Source organism: Sinocyclocheilus grahami, unplaced genomic scaffold (assembly GCF_001515645.1).
Source record: "Sinocyclocheilus grahami isolate Dianchi unplaced genomic scaffold, SAMN03320097.WGS_v1.1 scaffold681.1, whole genome shotgun sequence".
Taxonomy (NCBI): Eukaryota; Metazoa; Chordata; class Actinopteri; order Cypriniformes; family Cyprinidae; genus Sinocyclocheilus; species Sinocyclocheilus grahami.
In genome coordinates, this window is record NW_015505860.1 from 173,789 (window position 1) to 196,425 (window position 22,637).

Below are 22,637 nucleotides of genomic sequence, written 5' to 3' on the forward strand. Positions count from 1 at the left end.
TATCCACATTCAAGTGTTTAAAAAAAGAATGCATGAAGCTAGAATAAAATGTTTTTGTTTACAAGCAGATACCCTGTTCTTTTGATGTTTTGTATGTTCAGATATTCAGATAACAAAATATATTCAAATTAATACCTAAATAGGGACATAGTAGTATACTTCAAGTATGATGTAAAGTTCACTTAAAGAAAACTTATGAGTATACTTGCAGTATAAAACTACTAAACTAGTAGTTTACTGAGATTATACTTCAAAGTGTACTAAAAATGCTACTACAAGTATTTAATTAGTAAACTATCAGTATACCTATAAGTTCACTTGTAGTATAGTTGCAGTACAAACTAAACATTTTGATGTAAACTTGTTGTGTACTCAAAGTTTACTACTGTTATACTTAAAGTATACTTAAAAGTTTACTTTTATATACTAGAAAGTGGTCCAATTTAGTCCCAGGGAGTACTGAAATAGTACACTTACAAGTATACTACTAGTACACTGATATTTGTATACTTACTACATAAAGTATACTTAAAAATATACTTGAACTTTACTTAAGTATACTTACTAAAATAAACTTGAAGTAGCTACTTTTTTGGTAAGGGTACTCATGAGGGAATTTGTATCTCATCAAGGAAGAAATGGAGTATTTCACTAAATGATTCAATTAGATCTTGTTTATGTAGTAAAATGAATTAAAGCAAATGAAAACAAATGACCTTTAGTAACAGATGGTGTACTTGGGTGTCTTTTGGGCGTGCATTGCTGTCTCTGTTTTCATTGTGCTCATGGCGTTTTTACAATTAAACGCAGCGAAAATGCATTCACAAAAGCGTAAACTGAGCACCACCTGGAGGTCAGAATCATGTCTGACAATATCATTTCTAAATCATAAAAAGAAAAAAAGCATGGATAAAAATCAGACACAACATAAAGTATTTGTTCCTTGAAGTAGCTACTTTTTTGGTAAGGGTACTCATGAGGGAATTTGTATCTCATCAAGGAAGAAATGGAGTATTTCACTAAATGATTAAATTAGATCTTGTTTATGTAGTAAAATGAATTAAAGCAAATGAAAACAAATTACCTTTAGTAACAGATGGTGTACTTGGGTGTCTTTTGGGCGTGCATTGCTGTCTCTGTTTTCATTGTGCTCATGGCGTTTTTACAATTAAACGCAGCGAAAATGCATTCACAAAAGCGTAAACTGAGCACCACCTGGAGGTCAGAATCATGTCTGACAATATCATTTCTAAATCATAAAAAGAAAAAAAGCATGGATAAAAATCAGACACAACATAAAGTATTTGTTCGTGTTTATTTGAATAAGAAACCAATCTTCTGAACAAAAAATAAATGAGAATATCAAAAAAAAAACTTTCAAAATAACCACAAAACGATTTGCCTATCTACATGTCACTCACGATATAATGACAAATATTTAGCATGAAAACTGTTACTGCCCTGATAGCACACGTACATCACCGAGACATCTTTCTGACATCATTTACATCTGCAAGTCGTATTTTTTAGAGTGTTTGCTCATCTGCAATACGTCTGTATAAAACGTTTCCTATCGGATGTCAAATTGACATTTTGAAAATGTCTTGAAGATGTTTATGATTTAGAATGTATGTAAAACGGACATCTTAAAGACGTCTATCAGATGTTTGTACACAGCAGATGCTTTCCACTTTCCAGATGAAGCGATCTTTAACAGACATCTTGCAGACGTACGTATGCTATACTCCAAAAAGTGATTGTTTCTGCAATTAAACTGGTCAATTTGTATTTATCAATGTCATCCAAAATTAACTAAACTAAACTAAACAAAGCAGCCTCGTTTGCGGTTTGAAGAAGATCCTAATGTTTTATGTAGTAACTTTGCAGTGTTTTATATGGACGGCAGATGGCGATATTTATCATAAAGTAGTATAAACAAAGACTAGCATAACGCAAATAAGAAGAACTGTCGCGTATCCACATTTTAGGTAAGACCTAGTAATCGACTATTTCCATTGAATATGTATTTAGTCTTCATAAAGTGAATTTGTTGTATGTGTCTTAAAATGGGTTGAATTAAAATGAGTGTTTTGAGCTAAGTGAGATGCAGTAATCTCAAACTTCTCTCAGCTAGACTGCTACATCCCAGTTTTTATAAAACAGCTAAACTTTCTGGGATTGTGTAAATAGTGGGAAGTATTAAATCAGATGACAATTTAAAAGAAGGAATGAATTATGTAAGAATATCTGTTGTGTTTTATCTGACAGCAGAGGCATGGGGGGGCCATGATGCTGGGAGCCACCAGTTTACAGGGATTGCCAAATATTTTAATTCATACTCCTTTACAGGAAGAAGGAATGTGAGTACTTATTAATCAGTGTATTGCAGTTTATCGATACAGCTGTATGTTGTATAACATTATCCCCCATATAGCCTAACTATTCTCTGGAAATTGCTTTATTTTAAAACCAACAAGTTTCTTTATACAGATCTGTAAACTACTGTATATGTAGTGGTGGTTATTTTGTTTATCACGGCAAGTAGCTTAGCATAGTTAAGTTAAAATATAATATTTGGTTCCAGTGCATTCTGGCCACTTATGCTGGCATTGCTGTCATTTTTCTGTACTTAAAACTGAAACCGAAGAAAAAGAAGGCAGTTGCTACAAAGTGATGATTAATTTTTTTGTGAGTAGCCACATGCAATAAAACACACACACATACACACTCAGGTTTGTTTTTATGGTTTATGGGGACTCTCCACAGGCGTAATGGTTTTTATACTGTACAAACCGTATTTTCTATTGCCCTACACCAACCCTACCCCTAAACCTACCCCTTACAGGAAACTTTCTGCATTTTTAGATTTTCAAGAAAACTCATTCTGAATTATTTATAAGCCTTTTGAATTACGGGGACACTGAAAATGTCCTCATAAATCACCTTCTCGTGGTAATACCTATGTCATACCCATGCTATTATACAAATCTGTGTCCTCATAAACCACATAAACAGGTTTGTTTTAAAAATTTTTTTATGGTTTATGGGGACTCTCCATAGGCGTAATGGTTTTTATACTATACAAACCGTATTTTCTATTGCCCTACACCAACCCTACCCCTAAACCTACCCCTTACAGGAAACTTTGTGCATTTTTAGATAAAAAAAAAAAACTCATTCTGAATTATTTATAAGCCTTTTGAATTACGGGGACACTGAAAATGTCCTCATAAATCACCTTCTCGTTGTAATACCTATGTCATACCCATGTTATTATACAAATTTGTGTCCTCATAAACCACATAAACATGCACACACACACACACACACACACACACACACATAATTTAAAATTATATATACACATACATACACATTTTTGTAACCAAGCACCAAGCTTGCTTTTATGATTATTTATGATAATAATTATGAATTATTAGTTAAATGTGCCCGTTTTGTTTAATAACAAAAGTGACGTAAAACTTATTTTTTTGTTTGTTTCTCTCCAGGTTCATTGCTGTTATTATTATGCAGTGCATATCTTTAATTGCTAAATATCTAAAAAATAATTGATATCTGAAGCAACAACAACTAGGCCTACAAGTCTGTAAAACAGTTATGATTGAACAGTGCTGCTAAAGCAACAGGTTTTTTTTTTGTTTGTTTGTTTTTTTTTTGCATTTTATGAAATCTGAAAACATTTTGTTTCCCATCTTGAGCTCCAACAGCATGCTGCTGAGAATGTGTAATTTACATGTACTAAACTTATTTAAAACTGTTAATATGTACATTGCATCAAATGCAATTCCTTTCAAAATAAATATACAATACTTATAGAAAAAATATAACAACATGTACATATGTTCCCATAAATAATAATAATTAATATAAATGTATTCTTTTGTCTAAATGACTAGCTACAATAAGATGTTGCTTCATTGACCAGTTAAGATTAAACATAGCCAGAAGGTTACAAGCACCTTGCTTGACCTAATTACAGTGACTAGCCTCATCTCACCAGATGCCCTGTTTTGATGGTGTTGGTGGGATGGGGGGTTAAATTCTCATCTTCTATGGGAATCAGGGTTTACACAATATGCCTCACTTTTCTGAATTACCTCATTGCTCAATATGATTGATGCACATTGATATTGATTATTCCCTGTTTTAGCCTATGGTTTGGCTGCCAGGGTGACATGTTAAGTAGGAGTTTAATCATTGCAACAGATGTGTTTGGAGGATTACACATTCGATTTTTAAGAATATTTTCTCCTCTGGAATCAATGGTAACTGCTTCACGCTTTAAATGAAAATCAGATTTACTAAATCCTGGCTTAAGCTGTTAAACTGATAATAGACCTTCTCACTTTCTCCTCTTCAAGACTGAGTAAATCTTTAATCTGCTCAATACTGTCTCAAAGTTACAGGACTAGCTTGTAACATATGGCTTTTTTGCCTAGGGCAGCCTCCGACTCCAGACAAGCCCATCATGTGAATGAGTGAAAAACAAGGCTGTTCTACATGTCTGGACCAAGCCCTTTAAACAACACAAGCCGCAGCTGGCCAGCCATGCCAATCTGCAATCAATGAAATCAAACCAGTGGATTGGGTTTATATGCCCAATTGAACAGCAAAATTACTTGACAGCATGAGTTTATATGGTTTGAACCACAGTCAGCTGGGACATGAATTATGTACAAGATCTTTTGTACAAATGCTTGTCGCAAAACTGATGTACTGATATATGTATTTAGAGCACATATTTTGCCTAGAACTCTATGCATGTAGGAAAATATTTAAAAGAGAAATACTGTATTTTTTTAAATAAAACTATTATACCTAATATATGTAATTAATATTATGTGTTATAATTAATGTTATATTGAGCATTTTATATACTTAATTATTTATACTGGATAAAGGTACAAAATAATACTTTTTAAAATTAATATCTAAAAAGAAAGTAAGTATATCTTAAATATAATTAAGAAGAAAATCTTCTCACTGAACCATTGAAGGTAGCAAAGGTAATGTTTATTGTTCAACAGGCTTGTGGGTGAAACTGTGACTGAATCTAGCTAGTTTTATTTGATTCACATTGAACAGATTGAGATAGACAGCTTGTCGAAGAAGCTGTCTGTCTCAGTCCCATTGAGAGACTTAAATCAATTATTTATTGTCCTAGAAATGTTTTTCATATGGTGCTGTCATCAGTTTATTTCAGTAGTTTATAATGCGGTCTACTAAACATAGAAACGTAATTTTTAAAATTGTATATATAAATGTTAATATATATTATAATACATTGTATTATTTGAATTTAAATATTCAATTTGTACTTGTATCTTTCTTAGCATAGATACAGGAGTCAGTAAATATGTTCGTATTACTGTGTAATATTTTATGTTTTTGGTTCTGGAAATCAAGTGATTTGCTTTAATAGAGTCTGACTCATGGAGTAGAGTTTTCTGTGCAGTTGTAGAAAATCTTTTATCAGACGTGTCGTAAATATGACTCGATAAAGTCACAGTTGTCAGTGAATCTTTAAGTGAGATGTTTGAATTTTTCATTGCTTTGTATCAAATCTTTGTGTATAGTGTGTGCTCAGCTAAGCCAAATCTGAAAAACATATAAAAAATACACCAATCTTATTTTGCCACAATGGCATCCTAAATTGCTGTTCAGTTGTTGTTGTTTTCAATTGTTTTTTGGTACTGAATTTAATTAGTAAGAAAGAATATGGAAGGCTAACAATAATAATAAAAATCTATCTTATAACTATACAGTGTTTTGTACAGTAGTTTAAGTGTTTTAAACTGTAGTTTATCCTGTGATTAAACAGGATTTTAAAAATATTGGGGGAAAAATGTGTTTATAGTGGATTTAATCTACAAAATGAACACTGAAATCAAAGACTTTTGTGTCAGTTTAATTTGACTTAATTTTAAACATTTTTCATTTATTTAAAAAAATGTATGCGCTATAAAAAATTGTTTTAAAGGTCCAAATCTCTCTGGTGCGCACACCGGATAGATAAACACATTTCAGTGAAGGCCTCTGTGTCCTCAGATAAGACCGCACACCAAACTAATGACTCTGCTGTCAGTTTTGTGACGGTAGCCTATAAATAATGTTTAAAGGACTGAATGACGTCACAGTTGAATTGTGTGTCCCATGCGTTGTTTACAAAGCAAATTTTAAAGAAGAAAGAAAATTAGATAAAATTTCCTAAATTTAAATAACCAAATATTCAGATCATTTTATTTTGGTTTGGCTCATTATAAACCAACAAAAGGTCCAAAAGACAATGAAAACGTATATTTTCACAGAGTGGCTGAAACTTGACTAGGACAGTCCTCATAGCCACTCCTAATTTAGAGAGGAGATTAAACTCTTTGCTGTCCAATGACTGTGTATAACTTGTCTTTTCAGTGCTAATGAGGCATGAACGGCCAGTGCTCGGCCGAAAGCGTGTATATGAATCTAGATAGACCCATCTTAATCCGTTTAGCTTCAGCTGTCATTATGACCAATCATCATGTCATGATCACTATGAACTGAACTCAGTCAAAGACACTTCCTTGCATTTTGTTTCTAATATAGGGCGCTTAAGGTCAAGACATTGTTAATTTTATTTTCAACAAAAATCCTTCATCGTGCAATCATATTAAATCTCTCAAATATTAACATTTGAATGAGAAACAAGCCCATGGTGCTTAAATAGGCTGCAGGTCTCATGTTTGCGATTTCATAGGGGTCATATGATGAGATTTCAATTTTTCCTTTCTCTTTGGAGTGTTACAAGCTCTTGGTGCATAAAGAAGATCTGTAAAGTTGCAAAGACTAAAGTCTCAAATCCAAAGAGATATTCTTTATAAAAGTTCAGAGTCAGCCACGCCTACCTAAAACGGCTCGTTCTAACACGCCCCCACATATCTACGTCACTATGTGGGAAGATTTGCATAACGCCGCCCAAATGTTCACGCAAAGAAAGAAGGCGTAACTTTTATTCTCGCTGTAGTATTGGTGCCGCCGCCGCCGTGTCTTGAAGGCGCTGTGTGCTTCGTTGTGAAAGCGAAACTACTTAGTTTGGCCTTCCAAAAGAGGACGATATGGCTTAGTCATGCCTGGAGCTGATCTGTGCTGGTCGCTGAGGAAATACTTCAACTACGATCGCCGGATCGGTGTTCACCATGGACGAAGCAGAGTCCAGCCCGGGGTCGTCACATGTGGTTGCCGCAGGCATCACAATATGGTAAGGGACATAACATTTCCATCACACGCTTGAGGAATTCGGCCAATCACAACGCACTGGATAGCTGGCCAATCACAGCACACCTCGCTTTTTCAGACCGATGAGCTTTGTAAAAGTCGACGTGTTTCAGAAAGGCAGGGCATAGAGGAGAAACAATAACGTAGAGTATGTGGAAAATAATGTGTTTTTTGAACCTTAAACCGCATAAACACATTTCATTACACCAAATACTCAAAATAATGTTCTTTTTAGCAGCATCATATGACCCCTTTAATGGCAGGATTGTGTTTTTAATGGATCTGTGAACAAAAGACAAGCCCCTCCTTCCACAGAACCACTGCTCTGCTCTCTTTTAGAATATTCAACAGGAAAGGTATAAATACAGGTGGAGACTATCCTCAGCCAAATCCCTGTTAAATCCAGCTCTCACCACAATGCAAGACCTCAATAACCGGGCGGAGAATCAGCAGGGCAGCACAGTGGCATGCGAGATGGAAAACTTGGGGAAAGGAGTTTGGGTGAATCAGGCCTACAGTGGCTCTCCTGCACCTATCAGAGGCCCCATCAGCACCGTCTACAACCCTCAGCCCATGTTCCACAGCTCTTTGGAGAACATGAACCAAATGAATCTGCCTAACCCCTATTTGGCTGAGGATAAAGTGCGAACCAACCCCACAGAGGAGAAGAATGGATGCTGCTCCTTTCTCTTGAGAGCTGTCAAAGGTAAGAAGAACCGTGCTTTTTCTGTTTTTCCATGCTATGATGTTTCTAGATTTACTTTAACTTTAAAACTTTAAACGTTTTTATGATTTATTTTATTAAAATAATAATACTTTAAATAATATTGTATTATTATTATTTTATATTACAATATATTACTATATTACGTTTTCCAATATTATTACTTTTTTTCCCAACACAAATTACAAGTGTCTGAGTGTTCCTAATACTGCATCAATCATTTTACAAGTGAAATATTTTTGTAAGTTGTAATATTTAAAAATGTCTAATGATAATTAAATGATAAATGCATTTCTATATCATTATTTAAAGTTAATAACAAATAAATATAAGTAAAAAAGTGTTTGTTTTGGTTTGGTAGGACTGTGGGGAACAGCTCTAAGAAAGAACACAAAGGAGAATCCTGAGCTCAATGTCAAAGCAAATCTCAAAGAACTGCTCATCTACATTGTTTTTCTAGTGGATTTGTGTCTGTGTAAGTATTAGTTTGATTGTATGATATATTTAGACCTTCTCTCCCTGTCTGAATGATGTGTTTGCATCAATGGTTACCAGTTGCACAAACACCTGTTTGGAGTATCAACCCACTAAATGGATTAATTGATAATGGATAAATATATAACCGTGAATATTAAGGTCAGAATCTAAAATTGCTATAGTGTCATTAGCTTGCTCTTCTGTCTTTTTGATTGTACTGAATGTAATCCCATGGTTTTCCATTATATTGTGCTCCATTATGATCCAGAGATGTGTATCAGCCTAAGTGCTTGTTCTAAAATGTCCTCTGCTCTCCTGTATTAAAACACTGCATTGTTCAGGGAAAAATTAGGCCTGAAAGGAACACAAGCGGGACCCTGCTGATAAGAGCTCAGGTCAGGCAATTGCGGCTTTGTCTGTGCTGGAGTCACATTGTTCCTGGGGGCTATTTGTGTGCTCAAACAAATAACCTTTTGCAGCTTTCATGACGTGAGCACTGCTAATGCATCAAACTTGAATGAATTGATGTCCTTTATCTGTGCGATTGGGGAATGGTGTAGCACGTCTGTGCAAAGTTCAATAAGTGATGTGATTGTTTACTGATTGTAATCCTGTTCTCATGCAGTGACCTATGGCATGACCAGCAGCGCCACCTACTATTACACGAAAGCTATGACCGATCTCTTTGTGAACTTACCGGGTGACAGTGGAATCAGCTTTTCCTCCATTGGCACCACGAACGATGTTTGGACAGTGAGTTTAACTGCTTCTCTTACTCAGATGTGAATGAAGGTCAGGATTTTAAAGTATATTGATCTATTTATCAAAGTATTCAATAATTTTAACAATAAATTGTTGCTTTTCCTGGTAATTTTTAAAGTACAATTTCAACACAAATTCCACATTTTGGATATTGCTAATATTGTTTTTGATAGTTTTATGTAATTATGTAATATATCATATATATATATATATATATATATATATATATATATTTGTTTGTTTGTTTGTTTTCAATTAACGTTTATAATAACTACTAAAAATGACAAAAACGCACAAATATGAAAAATATGAAAATAAAAACGTTTTCAAAATATTGATAACAACTATGGTAATAACGCTTTTAGCTTAAAATAATATTCTAAAACAAATGTTAAGTTTTTGGTGTTGTTAATATTCTTTATATAATAATATAATATATAATAGTACATATAATATGAAGATTTTTTTATGTAATCCGTGTAATGTTTCTATTAGTATTTTAATGTTTTAGATTTGTTGTTTTATATTGTTTTTATAATATTAATGTAGCTTTAAGTATGTTCAATTAGTATTAAAAAACATCATCATAAATGTTTTTCTATTCATGGGACAGATCCAATACAGTGTCACAGTCCCTCTGACTGTCATTTTTGTCTCTAATCTTTGCAGTACATGGAGGGTCCATTACTTGACAGCCTGTACTGGACAAAGTGGTATAATGATGAACCTCTTCCGAATGGAAATCAATCCTTCATTTACTATGAGAACATGTTGTTAGGAGTCCCTCGCATTCGACAGCTCAAAGTCAAGAACAACTCCTGCAAGGTGCACAAAGACTTCCAGCAGGAGATTATGGAGTGTTTTGACGTGTACAGCGACAAGAAGGAGGATGACAGCATGTTTGGACTGATCAACGGAACAGCGTGAGTGACATTTATGATTAGCAACAGTCATATTTTTCTCTTCAGGGGCTGAATTGTATTTATTTATTAAATATAATCTTATTATTCTTCAGCTGGCAGTACCATTCAGAAAAGGAGATCAAAGGGTCGAATCACTGGGGGTTACTGACCACATACAGCGGAGCAGGATATTATCAAGACCTGGCAAAGACCAGAGAAGAGAGCGCTGCTATCCTGACGGACCTCAAAGACAAACTGTGGCTTGATCGTGGAACTCGTGTTCTTTTCATTGACTTCACTACATACAATGCCAACATCAATCTCTTCTGTGTTATAAGGTACTTGACCTACATCAACATCATATAAGCATTCATTTACATTCTTTGCTCTTGTTCTGCATGTCCAAAATTCTATATTTGCTCTGGTTTCCTAGGTTAATCAATAATATTAATAATAATATTAATCTGTCCTTTTCAATGTACAAGGCAGACCAAAGATACGCTACTTCTGATTACCTAGGATTATTTATTTTATTTTATTTATATATTTATTATAATTTCAATAAATATGAAATATATAAAATCAAATATAAAAATGATATAAAATAGTAATATTAAAGCACTCGGATTGAATTTGTTATTTTATTCTTGCATATATTTTTTCTTCCTTCAGATTAGTGGTTGAATTTCCAGCTACCGGTGGAGCAATTCCATCCTACCAGATCCGTACTGTAAAGCTGATTCGTTACGTCACCACGTGGGATTTCTTCATCATCGGCTGCGAGATTGTGTTCTGTGTCTTCATACTCTATTACATTGTGGAGGAGATTCTGGAATTCCGAATCCACAAACTGTCCCATTTCAACAGCATCTGGAACATACTAGATATAGTAGTGATTCTGGTAGGAGGAAAACTGATCATATCATTATCAAATATTCTGGCCACAATAATAAACAAATCATCATATGATTTGGTAAACATTATTTGACAAGAGCAGACTACAACCGTAACTGTGTGCTTTTTTTAACAGCTTGCTTTGGTGGCAATAGTCTTCAGTGCATTTCGGACCATCAAAGTTGATGAGATACTTGGAAACCTTCTAGAAAAGCCTGACATCTATGCTGATTTTGAGTTTCTTGCATTTTGGCAAACCCAGTACAACAACATGAATGCAGTCAATTTGTTTTTTGCTTGGATTAAGGTAATTTCTTTCTTTTTTTTTTAAATATACTGTCAAATATATTTTATTAAAGTGACCCATTTTGATATTATGATGGCTTCGATCTTTGCAGATCTTCAAGTACATCAGTTTCAATAAGACGATGACCCAGCTTACATCCACCCTGGCTCGCTGTGCATTAGACATCTTTGGATTCGCCATTATGTTCTTCATTGTGTTCTTTGCATATGCTCAGCTGGGTTATCTGCTCTTTGGAATGGAAGTTGAAACATTCAGCACATTTAACAAGTGCATGTAAGGGATTTTTTTTTTTTATTGAATCATATAAAACTAATTTTTATGATTTTTTTTGTGTGTGTTTATTGGGTCAGTCAGGAGCATTAAGAAAATTAATGTTAAATCTTTTATATTTCCTCTCTGCAGTTTCACACAGTTTCGAATCATCCTTGGAGATTTCGATTACGATGCCATTGACAGGGCAAACAGAGTACTTGGACCAATATACTTTTTCTCCTATGTGTTCTTTGTCTTCTTTGTGTTACTGGTACGTTCTTCAGGTGCATGTGACTAAATAATTGTTTGTTCTAAATCATAAGTGTCTGCTTATCAATTAACCTGATGAACTGAATTTAACAGAACATGTTTCTGGCCATCATCAATGACACATACTCTGAGGTGAAGTCAGAACTCACTTCTCAGAAAGATGAGTTCCAGATTGCAGATCTCATCAAACAAGTGAGTCATCCCAGCGCATACAGTAGATACATCTAAAAATATATTAAATGTTTGGAAAGCTGTGTGATTTGGTTGTTTAAATGCATGTGGAAATGATGCTTTAATTTCAGAGTTATGAAAAGACCTTCATGAAACTGAAACTAAAAAAGGAAAAGATCTCTGATGTTCAGAAAGCCCTGGATTCAGGTTCAAGTGAGCTACAGTTTAAAGATTTCAGGGATGCACTGAAAGAGTAAGTCTCAGGTGAAACACTAACACATTCATGTATAGCACCAACAGCAGTGATGCGGAAGAACTCATGTATTCTGGTTGTGTGTCTCACATTTCAGAATGGGTCATGCTGACCATGAGATCTCAGCCGCTTTCTCCAGATTTGACCAAGATGGGAACCAGACTTTGGACAAGCAGGAGCAGGAGAGAATGAAACAAGAGCTGGAGGAAAAAAGGGTGTGTTTGATTTATATTTCACATGGGCTGGTTTGGCAAGTTAATGTTTCTTCATGATGACATTAATCTAATATGGAGATTTTGAATATTTATTTTCACATTTACATTTACATTTAATCATTTAGCAGACACTTTTATCCAAGGCGACTTACAAATGAGGGCAATAGAAGCAATCAAAACTAACAAAAGAGCAACAATATATAAGTGTTGTATCAAGTCCTGGTTAGTCTAACGCAGTACACATAGAAGTGCCTTTAGCCTTTTCTTGAAGCTAGCTAAAGACTCAGCTGCTTTTTTATTTTTCATTCATCTTCTCTTAGGACACACTCAATGAAGAGCTCCGTAATCTTGAAAACAGTGTTGAATCAGCAGAGGACCACAGACAGAAGACAGTTCCTCCGGAGGTCTTTCAGAGGTTTGTTTCTCAGCCTCTCTGTGTCAGTAGTAAAACCTGCATGATGTGTTCAGTGTTTAGAATTATTTATATACTATTACAGTATTTATTATTTTGATTGAACTTTTATTTTGACATTTTCAGTGATCATTTTTACTTTTAGTTCAAGTTTGACTAATTTCATGTCCCTTTATCAGTTTTATATATTCTTTTCTGTTTAGCTTTATTTTTAATTTAGCAACATTTCCAAGTTCCAAGTTTTATTAATGTATATTTTATTTCCGCTTAGTTTTAGTTTAAGTTAACAGTAACAACACTGCTCCCGTTTCATTTGCATGGCTTTAGATGCAGATACATTTCAGGCTGATGCTGTAGTGGTTTTCTGACTTGATTGCTTATGGTTATTTTTGCCTTTCCATTCCAGGCTGGTTCACAAAGTTGCTCAGCTCGAAAATGCTGTGATCACTGTATTGTCCAAACTGGATGTTATCATGGAGAAAATGAGACTTCAGGCATTCAACACAGACAACAAAGACATGGATAGGCAGACGACTAGAGATGATGTGAGTTTTTAGATCTATAGAAGTCATGACATTCTATCAATGATTTTAGATATGCAATTTTTTTATTTACAAATAAACAACGCTTTTAGAGTAATGAACAGTGTTGGGGGTAACGCATTACAAGTAACGTAATCAGATTCCTTTTTTTCAAGTAACTAGTAACGTAACGCATTACTTTTTAATTTACAAGAAAATATCTGAGTTACTTTTTCAAATAAGTAACGCCAGTTACTTTTTTTTCCCATTTATTGATTGAAAGCTCTCCTGTCCCCTTGTTGCGAGAAATCGGGAGTAAGATGTTACTTTAGTTCTAGAATAAATGTGAACATGCATTAATTTATCTCACTCACTCACAAAAAAAATCTGATTTAGTTTTCCTCAAAATTAATAAAAACAGTTAAAAGCAACTCAGAATATGACTCAAAGCTGCAATAACTAAATATGTTAAATAATACAAATATCCTTTATGTATTTAATCCCATTTATTTGCTGCTGACCTTCAGTGATCCAATTCAACCATACTAATAAGCAAAAATTACACAAGATAAACTTATATTTCTTCTTCTTTTTTTATTGCTGAAGAGTGTTGAACTTTCTTCTTCTGTGTTCTACTGTACAGACGTGAATTTGCATTTCCTTCAGCCTGAGGCTTTTGGTGTGAAAGGGCTTTTATGTTTGCCAAAAATAGAACTTTTTATATTAAAAGCGAACAAGCAAGCCCAGACCAGATTTAAAAAGTAACGCAATGCATTACTTTCGATAAAAAGTAACGCAATATTGTAATGCACTACTTTTAAAAGTAACTTTCCCCAACACTGGTAATAAATACATGAATCTTGCATATATTATGGAAAATATATACACGCCATTCTGCTGTATTGTGACAGGAATCGAGACCAGCTTCAGGAGGGAATAGTCAGGTAAACCTGGAAAGAGCCTTGGCTCAGGGACCAGCATCCTGGTCATTAGCTGGTTCGATGGGGAATATGAGGAATCGTTTGTATTCAGACGTCGGATGGCCAGTCGTCACTGAGAACAGTAGTTCTGCACGTCACTGATTCATCAAAACCTGAGTTTAAAACTGACTAATAATAGGCTTCATCTAAGCCTGGTCTGTGGATAAACAGACGCAGAATGTGACCGTAGAGAGGAAGGTATTACTAACTGTAGAATTGATGTAGTACTCTGTTACCAGCAGCACAGAAATGTATCTGTTCTCCATACTGACTGTTTAACATGTGCAGTTACTGTGGCATATGACTGACAGTCTGATTATCTTCCACTTTAAAGCTCGATTAATGTTGAGCACAGTGTAACCGATGTATTGTGGTGTGTAAAATACATCCCCTCTTGTTTCTGGGAGTTTCAACACCATCAGGCCAATGACAACTATTCTTCAGACCTTCCTTCCTATTGAAGCATTCATTTCATGACTACTGTTAGTTCTTATGAAAGAAATTCTCCTGTAATATCATGGCTATCAGATTCTTTCCAATCATATAGCATGGAAACTTCACGGAGAGCTAAATTTAGTGAGAATAGTCACTGTTACATTTGACATATTATGAAAAGTCATCAGTGCAATGTGTATTACAGTCTTTGGAAAGTTAATATGTACTTTGAGATGTTTTCCTTAAACTCTTTCTTTACTTTGATATGAACCTCTTGTAAATTTACTTTATAGTGTGAAGCATAGTGTATAAACAAACTACTATATAATATATACACATTCATCTTGGAACAATATTTCTTGTATATTTAACTTTTCCTAATTGACATTAATTATATGCAAATAAATAACTGAAACTGCAAAACAAATGGTTATTAATATGTTGAAAGCAGACCATAATTCGGTTTAGATAAAAAGAAGAAAATGTTTCTTGCCCAATGGTTCATTTATTGAGACTCATTTAGACTAAAAAGAAAACTTGAAATGCTAAGATGTATTCAAACATTTCTGCCTTTTACATTCAATGCTTTGAGCAACCTCAATATTACGGTTTGAAACATGCAATTCCTTAACATCCTCAGGAGAAAAAAAAAATCCAGACCTTTTCTCTGGCTACTCAAAAATGGCACGCATATTTGTTAAAACAGCAAAGGGACAAATTTACAGTAGGCTCTAAAATAAATCATACAGCTCTCTACGAGGGTCTCAGTGTTCAACTGAAATGTGTGTGACAGAGCAAAAATTAAGGCTTGCTTGTAAATGTCAGTCGCACATGTAACGTTTGACTGACATACGCTGCATTAGTCCTGCAAAAGTCCGTCAAGTAGAGCGCATGCTTTGAAACCCTTACTCCAGCCCAAGATATCAAAAGATATTTACAGGTATGGCCATTATGACCCTTTCTCCATAATGAACGGGAGAGATTTAACTGTCTGTAAATTGGAGTAAAAAGATACATTATACACACAGTATCAAAGAGCTCTAGAATCGCAGGAGAACGGGGAGCTAATGTGGATTAAATATATACCACTGCACATAGAAATTCATTTACACGTCAACATTTACAAGACACCGGTCCAATGAACCCCCATAAAAGTGCCTTTACTTACATTTGTTAGCCAAGTCAGAATGCAGAATGAATTTTTTTTTTGTTGCGTTTTTGTACAAAATTCAAAGTCCATTCTGTAATGAATAAGCAAACGCATGATCCGCTATTTAGGATGAGGGAAAAAAAAACAAACAAAAAAAAAAACTTTGTTAAAAAAAAAAAAATAAAAAAATTTTTTTTACACCACAGGCTTTCTGCAATGTACCTGTGAAGTTCCTAAAGCTAGGTTTTAAGGGAAAATCAGCAGTTTCTCAAGATATGCAGTAAAAAAGTGTGGGGGGCAAGAGATAGAATACAACTCCTCCTATTCCACTAAAACAGGAACAAATCTTGTGAATGAATTGAGATTTCCATTGAAGGCGCTCATCTCAATTGCCTCTTTAATCTAAATTTGAATCTTTACAATAAAGCGATTCCTGCTTCAGATCCAAAGCTTGTAGGGAAAAAGGATGATGTGCACTTATTAGTCTTTAGTAACGCTCCCTGTGAGAGCAGGATCTAAAGAAGTGAGAGGCGTGTGTAATGAAGAACCAAGGTCAGATCACTGTGTCTGGTACCCAGCCATGCCAAAGTTAGCCTGGTTCATCACTGGGCCAGGCTGAGCCTGAGAGGGTTGCGTCCCAAAACCTCCCACCCAGGCCGGGGACTGTGATTGTCTAGAACAACGAAAAGTGGATGTAAACATTTTCAAGTTCCTGCATAGGTAAAACATAATACAGAACACACATAAAATAAAATAAAAAAACGAACAAAAAAAAACAACAACAACGTACTCTACACCAAATCCTTGCTGATTCCATGCTTGCCCGTACATTCCATAGGATGGCACCTGCCAGCCATTTGTCATGTACTGACCATATTGTTGAGGATTACCATACATTTGATTCCAGTGTCCCCACTGACCATACTCCATCTGTGATTGCAAAATCAAGAACTTGAGCTTTTTACTTTGTGTGTCTAGGTAAAAACATATGCTAGCCATTAAAATGAGATTATGATAAAGCAAATTCAGAGGAATTACCGGCTGAACATTTTTGGCCATGTCAGGCGACTCTTTGCCCCAGTAGCACTTCACAACATGACCTTCGATGGTGGTACCATTCACTGAGACGATGGCATGAGCAGCACTTTCATGAGAGGAGAACCTGAGAGAAAATTATGTCTGTCACCATTTGGGTAATTAAATCTTGACGCTCCCTTTAAAAATAACAAATCTATAATGCATAATAGAAATAATATAGAAACATTTCCTATAATTAACTGTTAAAAAAAACAAAAGTTGTGCTGTTTAATATTTTTGCAGAAACTAATACTTTTTTTTCAGGGACCTTGAATAGAAAGGTCAAAAGAACAGCATTTACTTAAAATAGAAATCTTTTGTAACATTATAAATGTCCTTACTGTAACTACTGATCAATTTAATGCATCTTTGCGCTTTAAAAATAAAATAAACAAATAAATAACTCACTGACCACAAATTAGGTGTTTTTTTTAAAGATATGTAACATGACTAAGAGGTTGACATTCTTTTTTACATCATTTATGCTCCCCCCCCTGTTGGGAAAACAGTGAAATATTAGGCTGACATTTGGCCTTTTTGACATTGGCATTTTGCATTCTCCATCATTAAATTATTACTATTATGAAGTACAAATGATATCGGCCATTAAGTACAAGTCATCATCCACTCTGCTCTCTAGATATCAGCCCTTACTGGTTAACCACGACAAGCAACCATTCACTTCTTGAAATATAATTACATGTGCTTCTACAATATTTTACATTACACACAGACTGTGGACAAACTGTCTAAAACAGAGGAATAGTTGAATGATACCTGATGAAAGAATAACCCTTCTCTGGAAAAACTCTGATCTCCATTATCTGTCCGAAAGGAGAAAACGTCTGTCGCATAAGGTGTTCTGTTTGAAGAGAACAGTGTGAGTCACATGACAAAGCACTAAGAGCGAGCATCCATACCAATACTCAGAACGGGAGAGTAAAAGAGCAAGTGCAGACGTACCTGTGAGACCTGACTGAATGCCACCGCAGTACACCGTGCAGTTCTGAGGACTCGACTGGTTCACCACCTCATCAAATCTCAGCTGCTTGGAGCCGTCTGGAAGTTCCCCCAATTCAGTCACGTTAATTCAGCTCAACTCTAAAGACAGCAAACTAACAAAAGATAGAGTGGATCAAAATCTGGCTTACTGTCTTGCACACTCTTGGGGACTGGAGGTTTCCGAGTTGCCCAGTTAGTCCGGATTTGCCGTCCACCAAGCCACTGACCCCCCATGTGTACTATGGCATTCTCAGCATCCTAGAAAAGAAGAAACAACAGACTTAAACATAAATTTAAAGCGAAACAAAACTATAATCTCTCAGCAACACTTCTAGTCATTTATTAGTTCATCCGTGTAATTAGGAACTACCCACATAAATGTCCTAGATTGCTTATAATTACTTTTACTAAACTGACTAATATCTTGCACTCAAACAGAAAACCACTCTAACAGTCTGACTCATTCCAGTAGGTTGAATATCTGTAATACTACAGCTAAAATATGAATTGTAGTAAACAGAAATAGAATAACCTTCATTCTGTGTTCCTGTACTGGAGCCTTACCAGTTTGTTATAGAAGGACACAAATCCATACCCCTTTGATTTCCCTGTTGTCATATCCTTCACCACTCGTGCATCCCTGCAAGAAAAACGTAACATTGGAAAAGTCAGTCCACTGACGGCTTGCTAGAGGATCTCAAAAAGAAAGGAACCACACACACACACAGTACTGTACTGAGAGACACTGTTATGATATCCCAAGTTACTCTTACAAATCTACACTAACAACTTCTGCATACTCTCTTGATTACTGATACTTAAAAATAAAAAATATATAAAATAAAAAACAAGTACAAAGTCATGCAACCTACACTACTGCATGTATATTTAAAAGGTCCTGCAAAGATTTCAACTTTTCCTGTGACACAACATAATGATCCAATCTTCATCTTAATCACTAGTGCTTAATCTCTCATATCATCAATGTCATTACCATGCATTCCTAATTTGAACAGTTGTCTCTAATTCTACTCAAGAGTACACAGAAATATCAAAAGAGAAAAAGGAATTAAACGGCATACATGGCCTGTTAACAGATTTCTTTATTTTTCCTGGTCAATTCTTTACCACCAATGTGGAGTTTGGGAAGCTGCAAATTTCGAGAAATTAACATTTTCAGAATTTTAGAAGAATCAAACTATCAACACAACTAGGAAAACCATCATAAAACAATTTTTACAAGCAAATATTAATGAATTATCTGAGGTTTGTTAAAAGTCTACACTACGTCATCGTTAATAGGAAAATACTGCAGTATACAAGTATGAAAAGCAAAGAGTAAATAGAAAATAAATCTACATCTGAGTCCCCAGAGTGCACAGTTCCTTGCTGTTAGCCTTCAAGCTCCTGTCCAATCCTATGAGCATTTCTGTAAAATAACCAGAGCTCTATTAACTGACACTCAGAGCTAAAGGAGACTCTGAAAAGTTTGCACAGTAGCAGTGTATCATGTTTTTTGTGTTGACAATGAAAAATTTTACTTTTTAGGTAAATCAAAACTACTTACCAATTTTGGAAAAGCGATGGAGATTAGTGATGAAAAATTTTACGGTGCACTTTACAACAGATCGATCCGGGGACACAATATTGACTATACTGCCCTGTGCTTGCTGATAATACCCATTATGGGACTATTAAAATCAATGTAATTAAATATTAAATTTAAACTAAAATTAAGGTCTCTGAAACACTATGACATCCTGTTCTCAACTGCTGTGACAAACAACTGTGCAGGTTTAAAGAGACATTAAGTGCTTTATATGAAGCTTTCATTACTGACAGAAATGACAAAATGTGCCAGCTAATCCCAGCACAAATGACAAAAGTAAAGTAAATGTTTATCTTTGCATCAATTTCTTACCAATGTATGTAAATGTTAAGAACCACCAACAACAAAAACAATGTATTGTCAAAGCAAATAAATAAGTAAACTTTGAAACTGTTTCCAAGATTTTAGGAAAACAGCGGTTAAAAAAAATAAAAAATTCCTAGAGATCATCTGGCTCAAAGTAACCAAACACCACCAACTTGACATTATTCAGACAAAAGAAAAAAAACTTTCCACAAAAGGGTGTGACTTCTGGGAACTTACGAAATTTTCCCAAAGGGTGCAAATGCAGCTCTGATGTCATCGGTTGTGATCTCAGGGCTCAAATCTCCCACAAAAACATGAAAGTGATCTGCAGAAGGATGCCATTTAACACAGGTAACTACATTCAAGTAAATTCATACTTCTAAAAAAGAACAGCAGGCCTGAGATTAGATAACAGGCCTTTACTAAAACAGAAGACAATGACATGCTCGTTCAAACACATGAATACAGAATATGATAGCTTACTGATGCACACAATAAACCCATGTACCATAACTTCTGATATACAATTCAAATTTAGCTATGTTCATTATATTTGCCTTGCATTTAATTGTTTTGATGAATAGCCGGTTTGACTAATTAGCCGCTAGCTTAGCTTAAGCATGCTACAGCTAAATTACATGTTTCCCACAATCACCGGAAAAAGATGAAACTTTTCTTTCTTTCTGCTGTACGTAAGGCCAGCGATAATGACTGGCCGAAACTCTGCCTATTATAAGCAGTGATTACTAACAGCATACGATGTCAAAAACGTTGGTAGGACGTAGTTTTTGGAGCCAAGTTAGCTGTTAGAAGTGTGTCAGTTGTGCTGTAGATTGAGCCGTTATTCACTGAGCACTGACAGGGTTTGTGTTTTCAGCTACTTACAGGGTTTTTGGGAGGCTCTCGTCTTCCATTCTTGGATGCCAGAAGGAGTGCTAACAAAACTTGTCTTCAGTATCTCAGATGTGGTTTATTTTTAGGATGAACAATACTGGACTGGTGTTATTTTCAATCTTGAGTAGAAAATGGCGGAACCCGGCTAGTCAGGAAGACAGTCACTGCGCATGCGCAGAAACAGCCGGTTCTGGAGGGCGATGGGTCTGATGTTTTTATACAGTCTATGGTCTGACAGGAAAGGGGAGTATGACGGTGCTTGTGTAAATGCAGGTGTGAATATATCATGTATCACAGGTATATTACTTGATAGTGTGAAGTTGCAGGTTATGTATTTGTATGCTTTTATTCAGCCTAATCTTTCAGGGCTTGTTATTTGTTTTCAGCGACCACGCAGGGGTGTCCAAACTCGGTCCTGGAGGGCCAGTGTCCTGCAGAGTTTAGCTCCAACCCTAATCAAACACACCTGAACCAGCTAATCAAGCTCTTGTAGGCATACTAGAAACTTTCATGCAGGTGTGTTGAGGCAAGTTGGAGCTAAACCCTGCAGGGCACCGGCCCTCCAGGACCGAGTTTGGACACCCCTGTGTTAGAGCTTCAAAGAATGCCTGAAGTCTTTGACAAAAAATAACAGATACGCACTGAACCCAGGTAATATTTAGTGATTATTAGTGTACTGATTGCATTGCAGAAATGTTGTTCAGGAATGAAAATGTATTTCCCCCCCATGTGTATTGTGATAGAAAATTAAAATTGTTGCAATGTGTTATATATTTAAGGGCATGTGTGTGTGTTGTTTGATTTTTAGTGTTACATTTTATAAATTATTATATTTCACATAAATAGAAATATCCAGGAATTTGACTTCCCACCGTCCACGAATAGCTTGCGTTTTTTTAAATCAATGTCACAAACCTGGTTTCAGTCCTGATTTTTTTTTTGTATTCATATTTTACATTATTTCATTGTATAAAAAAAATACAGATTATTGTATTTTGTATATAAATATAATCCAGGGATTAGGCTGCCTCCTCTTAACATAAAAAAACGAATTATTTCGGATTATAGAAGCAAAATGGAAAGAAGAGTAGAATGACAGAGATCAGACAGGTTTTTCCCTTTACTGTCTGTCTTTACGTTAAAAGAGCAACAAGTGTAGCCGAACACGGGATACACGGGCGAAATATATGAGTGTGATGATCTCAGCTGAAGTGGTTAGTGTGTGACGCACTGCAGTCATATGTGAGAGTGTTAGAACGACTCCACAGTGTTTATTTAAAGCCTCGAGAACTACGCACACTGCGCTTGTTCTCCACATCCCTGGAACCGCACAGCACTAACACGTCCCTTAAAGTTTCCCTTACATGGGATTTCAGAAAGATCCACCCACCCACCGATTCTGTCACTCCCAATGAATGGGCTTGAAAGTTACAAACTGGAAGTGTCAAACTGTTCTCCAGGGCAGGAGGTCACATACACTAACCAGCCTCTTCTCTCTGTTTAGCATCTTGGTTTTGAATCTTTTTATAAAACTACATAACTGTCTTAAATTCATAACATTATAAACCTTAAATCAATTATCTTTAACCTAGTTCAGGCCCTGGACTCCCTAGTGAAAGGAATCGGATGCGTATTGAGTGTTGCATTTTTCGCTTGGCCTGTAATAACATGCATATATTGCCACATTAATGTATTTAACATATTTTGTTTTGTTTACAATACAATGCGGAGATTTGTACATTTACATTTTTG

The 22,637-nt window shown here is 35.3% G+C and overlaps 2 protein-coding genes across 2 annotated transcripts; one reads left to right on the forward strand and one right to left on the reverse strand.

Annotated features, from left to right (window-relative positions):
• The first annotated feature begins 7,680 nt into the window (after window positions 1-7,680).
• Window positions 7,681-15,111, forward strand: LOC107559329 (polycystic kidney disease 2-like 1 protein). The gene is made up of 15 exons (XM_016243106.1): window positions 7,681-7,978; window positions 8,358-8,471; window positions 9,099-9,226; window positions 9,905-10,158; window positions 10,251-10,475; window positions 10,810-11,038; window positions 11,168-11,338; window positions 11,430-11,611; window positions 11,741-11,861; window positions 11,954-12,052; window positions 12,163-12,284; window positions 12,382-12,499; window positions 12,820-12,914; window positions 13,318-13,456; window positions 14,344-15,111. Exons 1-15 carry the CDS (start codon window positions 7,690-7,692, stop codon window positions 14,512-14,514), a joined length of 2,457 nt encoding a protein of 818 aa, XP_016098592.1. The 5' UTR covers window positions 7,681-7,689; the 3' UTR covers window positions 14,515-15,111.
• Window positions 15,112-15,332: 221 nt separating this feature from the next.
• LOC107559311 (nucleolysin TIAR-like) lies at window positions 15,333-22,531 on the reverse strand. The gene is made up of 10 exons (XM_016243079.1): window positions 22,474-22,531; window positions 22,322-22,381; window positions 20,229-20,316; window positions 18,641-18,716; window positions 18,226-18,334; window positions 18,038-18,133; window positions 17,852-17,936; window positions 17,036-17,159; window positions 16,788-16,927; window positions 15,333-16,670 (listed from the first exon to the last, which is right to left on the reverse strand). The coding sequence occupies exons 1-10, from the start codon at window positions 22,529-22,531 to the stop codon at window positions 16,556-16,558; spliced, it is 951 nt and encodes a 316-aa protein (XP_016098565.1). The 3' UTR covers window positions 15,333-16,555.
• Window positions 22,532-22,637: the final 106 nt, after the last annotated feature.